General features: G+C 47.5%; 1 protein-coding gene across 1 annotated transcript in view; it reads left to right on the top strand.

Annotated features, from left to right (window-relative positions):
* The first annotated feature begins 8,014 nt into the window (after positions 1-8,014).
* The window catches only part of RDH16 (retinol dehydrogenase 16), a 4,105-nt gene continuing 2,487 nt past the window's right edge, over positions 8,015-9,632 (top strand). The window contains 2 exon segments of the mRNA XM_029206715.1: positions 8,015-8,059; positions 9,084-9,123. Coding sequence (XP_029062548.1) covers positions 8,015-8,059; positions 9,084-9,123 — 85 coding nt within the window.

The raw sequence follows: 9,632 nt of genomic DNA, 5'->3' as shown, positions 1-9,632 counted from the left end.
CCGGGAAGCAGTATCACTGGCTGAGGCTCTGTGGGAGAGGGTCGGGGTTTTTCCTGCCTTCCCCCAATCCAGTTAGAGGGGAAGTCACAGCAAAACATCCAGTGTAGCGGTGACAGGGAGGAGTCAGGCTGCAAGCGTTAAATTCCAGACTCCTGTGGCTGTGTGAATTTACCTCTTTAAGCCTCAGTTCTCTCCTCTGCAAAATGGGACAGCAACAGTATCTACTAATACGGGTGTCTGTGAGAATTAAATGAGCCATCAAAGTGACGTGCTAATGCTTTACGTATGTATGTATTTGCCACCCGATAAATGGGATTGGCATCCCACTCTCCCCTGTCTGTCTTGATACCTACTGAAGCAGAACTGGATGGGAGTGGGAGGGCTAAAATAAATCTGAAAATTATTCAGACGTAATCACTCTGGCTCTTTTGCTGAATGGCCACCCCTGCGTTCCCCCAGCCTTCACTTTGTGATCTGAGGTGAGAATCTGGAGAGAGAGGTAGACTGAATGTGGGTGGGGAAGGGGCTGTGTTGAGCTTCGGGGAGACTCCTGGATGGGGAGGGGAAGGAGAACAGCATTCTCCCCCCTACAGCTCATACTGCTCTGGCCAAGTGTGGAGGAGAGAGAGAGGGAGAGAGAGAGAAGACAGACACCAGGCTTCTCTCTCCCTCCAAGCCAAGGGGAAAGCTTGGAGTCCCTGGATTTGTGTTGTTGGTGAGCATCGTGTCAGCAGAGCATCCTGCTTCTCAGAGCTCTTTCACCTCAGTTAGTCATTTGATCCCTGAGGTACCTCTACGGGGAGGGAGGATGGGCTTCCTTATCCAGAGACGTTGCCTGTCTCACACAAGCCACACAGCAGCAGCAAAAAGAGAGCAGAACCGCCTGGAGCTGGGCCCATGTTTTGTAGGCTGTAGGGCCAGGGGTGTGCTGGCTGGAGGGGATTAAATTTAATCGAGGTGAGATCCCTATGACAATATTAACTATTTTAGAGTTTACAATTCAATGGCATTTAGTATTCACATTGTTGAGCAACCACCACTTCTATCTAATTCCAAAATATTTTCATCACCCCAAAAGAAAACACCACACCCATTAAGCATGCAGTCTCAGGTCCCCTCTCCCCTCAGCTCCTGGCAGCCAACTGGTAACCACCCTTCTGCTTTCTGTCTCTGTGGATTTACCTATTAAGCGTATTTAATATCAGTCAAGTCATGCATGTGACCTTTGTGTCTGTTTTTTTTTCACTTAGCATAATGTTAAATTTTTTTTTTATTGAAATATAGTTGATTTACAATGTTGTGTTAGTTTCTGGTGTATAGCAAGGTGATTCAGGTTTATATATATATATATATATATTCTTTTTCATATTCTTTTCCATCATGGTTTATTATAAGATATTGAATATAGTTCCCTATGCTGTACAGTAGGACCTTGTTTTTTATCTATTTTATATACAGTGGTTTGTATCTGCTAATCCCAAACTCCTAATTTATCCCTCCCCCACTGCCTTTCCCCTTTGGTAACCATACATTTGTTTTCTATGTCTGTGAGTCTGTTTCTGTTTTGTAAATAAGTTCATTTGTATCATATTTTAGATTCACATGTGATATCATATGGTATTTATCTTTCTCTGTCTGACTTACTTCACTTAGTATGATAATCTCTAGGTCCATCCATGTTGCTGCAAATGGCATTATTTCTTTCTTTTTTATGACTGACATATATATATATATATATATATATATATATATATATATACACACACACACACCACATCTTCTTTATCCATTCCTTTGTTGATGGACATTTAGGTTGCTTCCATGTCTTGGCTATTGTAAATAGTGCCGCTATGAACATTGGGGTGCATTCATCTTTTTGAATTAGAGTTTTATCCGGATATATGCCCAGGAGTGGGATTGGTGGATCATATGGCAACTCTATTTTTAGTTTTGTAAGGAACCTCCATACTGTTTTCCATAGTGGCTGCACCAATTTACATTCCCACCAACAGTGTATGCAGGAGGGTTCCCTTTTATCCACATCCTCTCCAGCATTTATTATTTGTAGACGTTTTTTTTAACATCTTTTTTGGAGTATAATTGCTTTACAATGGTGTGTTAGTTTCTGCTTTATAACAAAGTGAATCAGTTATTCATATACGTATGTTCCCATATCTCTTCCCTCTTGCGTCTCCCTCCCTCCCACCCTCCCTATCCCACCCCTCACAAAGCACTGAGCTCTCCCTGTGCTATGCGGTTGCTTCCCACTAGCTATCTACTTTACGTTTGGTAGTGTATATATGTCCATGCCACTCTCTCACTTTATTTGTAGACTTTTTAATGATGGCCATTCTGACTGGTGTGAGGTGATACTTCATTGTAGTTTTGATTTGCATTTCTCTGATAATTAGCAATGTTGAGCATTTTTCATGTGCCTATTGGCCATCTGTATGTCTTTTTTTTTAAGGATTTTTATTTATTTTTTAAAATGTATTTATTTATTTTTGGCTGCGTTGGGTCTTCATTGCTCTGCACAGGCTTTCTCTAGTTGCGGCGAGTGGGGGCTACTCTTCGTTGCAGTGTGAGGGCTTCTCATTGCGGTGGCTTCTCTTGTTGCAGAGCATGGGCTCTAGGCGCATGGGCTTGGTAGTTGTGGCTCGCAGGCTCTAGAGTACAGGCTCAGTAGTTGTGGCACACAGGCTTAGTTGCTCCGTGGCATGTGGTATCTTCCCGGACCAGGGTTCGAACCCGTGTCCCCTGCCTTGGCAGGCGGATTCTTAACCACTACACTACCAGGGAAGTCCCTGTCTGTCTTCTTTGGAGAAATGTCTCTCTCGGTCTTCTGCCCATTTATTATTATTATTTATTAGCCGTGCCATGCAGCATGTGGGATCTTAGTTCCCCCACCAGGGATCGAACCCATGACCCCTGCATTGGAAACACAGAGTCTTAACCACTGGACCACCAGGGAAGTCCCCTTCTGCCCATTTTTTTTTTTTTCTGCCCATTTTTTGATTGGGTTTTTGTGGCTGTTGTTGAGTTGTATGAGCTGTTTGTATATTTTGGAAATTAAGCCTTTGTTGGTTGCATCATTTGCAAATATTTTCTCCCATTCTGTAGGCTGTCTTTTCATTTTGTTTATGGTTTCCTTTGCTGTGCAAAAGCTTGTAAGTTTGATTAGGTCCCATTTGTTTATTTTTGCTTTTATTTCTATTGCCTTAAGAGACTGACCTAAGAAAACATTGCTACAATTTATATCAGAGAATGTTTTGCCTGTGTTCTCTTCTAGGAGTTTTATGGTGTCATATCTTAACATTTGTCTTTAAGCCATTTTGAGTTTGTGTGTGTGTGTGTGTGTGTGTGTGTGTGTATGGTGTGAGGGAGTGTTCTAGCTTCATTGATTTATATCACTTAGCATAACATTTTTGAGGTTCATCTGTGTTGTAGCCTGTATCTGTGCTTCATTCCTTTTTGTGGCTGAGTCATATTCCATTGCATGGATATACCACATTTTGTTTATCCATTCAAGGAGGGGATTTTTTAAAAGTCTGCTAATTGACTTTTTAAATTGTAGTAAAATAAACATAACATCAAGTTTACCATTGTGGCGCTTTTAAAGTATACAGTTCAGTAGCATTAAGTGCATTCACATTGTTGAGCAACCATCACCACAAACCATCTCCATGGAAGGGAATATTTTTAATTTTCAGTTTTCTTAAGGCCTCCTCTAGAAAAACTGTTTCTCTACTCATGACACTTCTGACACCAAATGTGTAGAGTTTTCTCCCCAAAACCAACCAGTTTTCCAACTCTCCAGACATCAATTGGGTGTTCTGTAATTTAATTCAATTCTGACACCAACCACCTGGAGTTAGTGTCCAACTCCACAGGTTTAAGGGCTCAGTCTCACAAGATTTTCCTTACTTTAGATGCAATCAATGGGTTCCCCTAGGTACCCACACTTCTGTCCAACATGACTGCAAAGACAGGCGTTCCCACAACCCCCCTCCTGGCAATTTTGATAGTTTGCTTCTGCTTATGTTTTCTGTTTTATTATAAAGGATACAAATGAACAACCAGATAAAGAGGTACATAGGGTAAGGTCTGTCCTTGTGGAGTTGGAATGCACCACCCTCCTGGCACTTGGATGCGTTCACCAACCCAGAAGTTCTCTGAACCTCATAGTTTAGGATTTTTTTTTTTTTTTTTTTTTGCGGTACGCAGGCCTCTCACCGCTGCGGCCTCTCCTGTTGCGGAGCACAGGCTCCAGACGCGCAGGCCCAGCGGCCACGGCCCACGGGCCCAGCCGCTCCGCGGCATGTGGGATCCTCCCGGACCGGGGCACGAACCCGCGTCCCCCGCATCGGCAGGCGGACCCTCAACCACTGTGCCACCAGGGAAGCCCAGTTTAGGAATTTTAATGGCGGCTTCATCACATAGGCATGATCAATTATTAAGTTAATCTCCAACCCCATTCTTCTTTCCAGAGGATGGTGGGAGTGCAGCTAAAAGTTCTAAGCTTCTAATCAAGACTTGGTCTTTCTGGTGATCAGCCCCATCCTGAAGCCTTCCTGGAGCCCACCAAGAGTCATCTCATTAGAACAAAAGACATTCCTATCACCCAGGAATTTCCAAGGGGTTTAGGAATTCTGTGTAAGATGCTCCTATCACTTGCATCACTCAGGAAATTACAAGGATTTTAGGAGCTCTGTGTGAGGAACTGGGAGCAGAGACCAAATATTTATTATGTCACACTTCCACTCACACATCAGGTCACTCCTAGGTCAAGAAATCTGTCATGATGAGCTGTGACGAAGTAAAATGTGTGTGTGTGTGTGTGTGTGTGTGTGTGTGTGTGTGTGTGTGCTTTGCCATGCCTTGCGGCCTGTGGGATCTTAGTTGCCCGACCAGGGATCGAACCCAGGCCCCCAGCAGTGAAAGCGCTGAGTCCTAATCACTGGACCACCAAGGAATCCCTAAAATGTGGGTTACTTTGATTTTTCAGACAGTTCTACTCTCTCTGTTTAGGATCTCAGTTTCTATCCTATGGCTATCTCTTTTCAGTAAGGAGCCTTCTGAGAATTTTCACTTCCTTCTCCATGCCTTTGACCCATGCAGATGGAGGCTCTACTGGACCAAGCACCCGCCAGAAAAAACCCTAGTTCTGGCTTCTATTCTCTCCACAGGGACCACACATTCTGACCCATGGTCATTTCCCTTCCTCTCAAGACTGCATTTTACTGGCTCAGTCCTGGGTCTCTGAATCTTCTACCCAGGACCTTTTCCCTCCCACGTGGAGACGTCACCCCCTGCCGCCTTACCTCCACCTGCTCCCCAGCCCTCCCCCCGCCCCCCCCACCTCCCAATGTGTATTTGCAGCAAGAGGAAGTGATGGTGGCTCCTTCTGGCAGAGGCACAGAGGGAAAGCTGCTCCCTCAGGAAGGAATGAGTGATAACTCTGCAGTTTTCATGTGGGTGTTTTTCTTTGGAGGGAGGAGGGAGGCAGCTGGAAAGAGAGACTGGAAGGAAGGGAAAGAGGGAGGGGCAGGAGCCCAGGCTCCTTGCCAGCCTGGGCAGGAGGAGGGGGGCAAACAGCTTTGCTCCAAGCAACAGGAGCAGCAGCAGCAAAACAATTCCTGGAAATTTACTCTTTTTCCTTCCTCTCCCTCCCTCCCATTTTCCCCCCCCAAAATATAGACAAGACATTGTAATCACAATCAGAAAGGAAGGAAGGTACCAGGAAGGAGTTATTGGAAGGCACAGATAAAGGCAGGCAGCTTCCCAGGGTTGGGAGGGCCAAGAGCTTGTGCCTGGACCCTGGAGGAAGGGGTGGGGTGGGCTGTTCCAGGAATTGCCCACTTGCCCGGCTTGTGTGGCAAAGGACCCTACTTTGTGTGCGAGGGCAGGTGGATTGTGGACAGGTCAAGGCTGAGGAGTTTGGCAACCATTGCACTTCCTTCCCCAGCCTGAGCTTCCAGAAGCTCACTGAGTGCAGAAGACAAGTCCAGCCTCGGAAGTTGCTCTGCCCTCTTGCCATGGCTTTGCCCCACACCAGGGACGCAGCCTTGTCTACCCAGGAACACCAGATTGGGAGCTCCCCAGGCTCCCCAACGATGGATGTGGCCCAGTGACCCTATCCTTGCTCTGCTCGGCTCTTCCCTGCTCCCTCATTCACCCCGGAGACAGTAGAGAGAACACTGCTTGGGGACCAGACCTGCCTTTGACACCTTGTCCCACCACTTAGTAGCTGTGTGACTTTGGGCAAGTCACTTTATCTTCCTGAGCCTCACTTTCTTTATAGGTAAAATGAGGATAATGGTGCTTCCTTGCAGGATTACTGTATGAGATACATGACATTGTATATGTAAAGTGCTTGGCATAAACATGCCCCGTTTTCTGCTTCTTGGAGATGAGGAGGGAGAAATCCCTTTTTTGTGGAATTGACCTTGAGATCCTCTCCCTAGTCCCACTGACACTAACCATTTTTTTTTCTCTCTGAACTGGATCAACACCAGCTTCCTCTTTTATTTAGTATCTGACATTGTGTTTCTTACACAGAAGGTCAAGAACCACAAATGCCACTATGAATCACCACAGAAGAGATGGAGTAACAGTGACAGCTCACAGCTATTAGTTACATTTGCCAGGCATGATTGCAATGTGCTTTCCAAGTATCACCTCATTTAATCCTCGCAGCAACTCAATGAGGTGTGGGTTCTATTGTAGACAAGGAGACTGAGGCACAGAGAGATTAAACAACTCGCCTGAATCTCTCTGCTAGTAGTTCAGTAAACTCTTATTGCAGGGATTCTTGGCCTGGATGCTGGCACCTAATGGCTTTAGGTGGTCTGTGAACTCACCAAAAATTAGGTACAAAATCCTGCCTGTTGTGTTGTCATTTTTATGGGGCTTCGAGCCTTCCTTGGGTGCTCAAAGGGGTCCATGATGGGGCTTCCCTGGTGGCGCAGTGGTTAAGAATCCGCCTGCCAATGCAGGGGACACAAGTTCGATCCCTGGCCCGGGAAGATCCCACATGCCACGGAGCAACTAAGCCTGTGCACCACAACTACTGAGTCTGCGCTCTAGAGCCCATGCTCGGCAACAAGAAAAGCCATGACAATGAGAAGCCTGAGCACAGCAACGAAGAGTAGCCCCCGCTTGCCTCAACTAGAGAAAGCCCATGCGCAGCAACGAAGACCCAACACAGCCAAAAATAAAAACAAATAAATAACTTTATTAAAAAGAAAAGGGGTCCATGATATCCGAAAGGTTAAAAATGACCACCCTAGTAGAAGAGCTTCTCATGGATAGGGGCTAGGATGAGAAAATGGGGTAGGACCAACACTTCCATGAAGGGGACTGAGCCCCGGGAGTTCTGGGATATTTCTTGGTTGGGGGAGAAGCCCTCTTTATGGAGGCTGAGAGATGTGTGGGATGACCTGGGGAAGGGCTTGAGAAAGGAAAAATGAGTTGCCTTTGCTCCCAGCCCTTATCCTTCCACAAGATGAAGGACAACTGTTTCCTCTCATGGTTTCCCTCTTGGGAAAGTGTGTGTGGGGATGTGCACATTAGTCTGAGGAAGAGGAAGCTTGGAGAGACTGAGAGAGACTGGAAGGGCCCTGGGTACCACTACCCCAGGGAAAATCGGCCCCACCCAGCAGCCTCCTGGAAGGCCTCAGTATTCCACCCCACCCCTTCACTTTTCCATACCTCCCCTTTCTTCTGTTCCTCACTCAGATTCCCCCACCTCCTGACACGAAGCACCTTCCCTGGGTCTCGGTTGATGTGCTAACATTCCCTTTCTGATTGCAGATTTATTGTTTCTACTAACTCATCTTGAGCACCTAATGTGTGCTGGACAGAAATTCCCCTTGAATTTTCCAGTGCTTCCTGAGGGCCCAACCTCCTAAAGTTTCACTATTTTGATGACAACATATGGATTCTTAGACTCCTGGAGAGCTGGAGTTGAGAGGACTCACTGAAGTCATCTGGATTCCCCTCCCCCATTATAAAGATGCGGGAGGTGGAAGCTTCAGGGAATTTCATCTTGTCAGACAAGGTAAGAAATGCAGGGGCCGGGGCCGGGGCTTCCCTGGTGGCGCAGTGGTTGAGAGTCCGCCTGCCGATGCAGGGGACGTGGGTTCGTGGCCCGGTCCGGGAAGATCCCACATGCCGCGGAGCGGCTGGGCCCGTGAGTCATGGCCGCTGAGCCTGCGCGTCCGGAGCCTGTGCTCCGCAACAGGAGAGGCCCGCATACCGAAAAAAAAAAAAAAAAATGCAGGGGCGGGACTTCCCTGGTGGCGCAGTGGTTAAGAATCTGCTTGTCAATGCGGGGGACACGGGTTCGAGCCCTGGCCCGGGAATATCCCACATGCTGTTGGAGCAGATAAGCCCGTGCGCCACAACTGCTGAGCAACCCTCCTCGCCACAACTAGAGAAAGCCCGCACACAGCAATGAAGACCCAATGCAGCCAAAAATAAATAAATAAAAATAAATTTATTAAAAAAAAAAAAGAGGGCTTCCCTGCTGGCACAGTGGTTGACAGTCCGCCTGCCGATGCAGGGGACACGGGTTCGTGCCCCGGTCCGGGAAGATCCCACATGCCGCGGAGCAGCTGGGCCCGTGAGCCATGGCCGCTGAGCCTGCGCGTCTGGAGCCCGTGCTCTGCAACGGGAGAGGCCACAGCAGTGAGAGGCCCGCGTACCGCAAAAAAAAAAAAAAAAAAAAAAGAAAAAAAGAAATGCAGGGGAAAAGGAGAGTGGAAGAAGATGTTGCGGTGATCATTCATTCATCTCTGTCAGATGCTAGGCACTGCCAGGTCCTGGAAATACAAGAAGATGAGACTCAGCCCTTGCCCTCGGGGGGATCTGAGGCAGCAATTCTCTACAATTCAGCACACACAGCACAGTCCGTGTGGCTTCATTAACATGAAACCATTGCTTCAGGCTTAACCTGGAACTTCTGGATTTCACTAAATTCAGAAGTCACTAAAGAGGGTGAACAGGAAAATCTTGAGGACTCCGTGCCAGAGAGCCTGGAGGCATATTGGCCAGCCAACATCGTGCCATTTCTCTTCCCCCAGACAATGATTATTGAGCCATTTTGTATCCCCGTGGGGAAAGGTATTCAAGAGGGTTGGGCCCACCTCCGGGAGTCCTCTCCAGAGTCAGGGAAGAGTGGACAGATTAGGACTCTGGTTTCTGCTAGCACCTCCTGAAGGACACAAACCACCGCTGCTTCCTGTAGCTCCCTTCAGGATCCGGTCACAGTGGAGGGAGAACCGCAGTGACAAAGATGTCCTCCTCCTCAAAGTCCCTCGGAGCCTCAGCATGCCTCAACCCCATCCCAGTTTTTTTCTCCTGGGGGGCAAGGCAGGTCCAGTGGGTGACTTGAGCAGGGACTGGAGCCCAGTCCATCAGAGGCCACAAGGGTGCCAGTGGGTAGGCACCCCACTCATCATAATTCTACCCCCTTTAACAAATGGTATTCACCACCACACCATAAAGGCCCCTCCATGCACAACTGTTCTGGGGTCCAGTCTCTGGTCCTTTCTTTAGTCTCCTGAGGGGGCAGCTCCCTCCTCCTCTCCATCATCACCCTGATACAAACCGAACTAACACCTTTCCAATTA

The sequence above is a fragment of the Monodon monoceros genome, unplaced genomic scaffold (assembly GCF_005190385.1).
Source record: "Monodon monoceros isolate NGI ecotype Baffin Bay Population unplaced genomic scaffold, NGI_Narwhal_1 Super_Scaffold_6, whole genome shotgun sequence".
Classification (NCBI taxonomy): domain Eukaryota; kingdom Metazoa; phylum Chordata; class Mammalia; order Artiodactyla; family Monodontidae; genus Monodon; species Monodon monoceros.
This window is presented reverse-complemented; position numbering and strand designations above follow the sequence as displayed.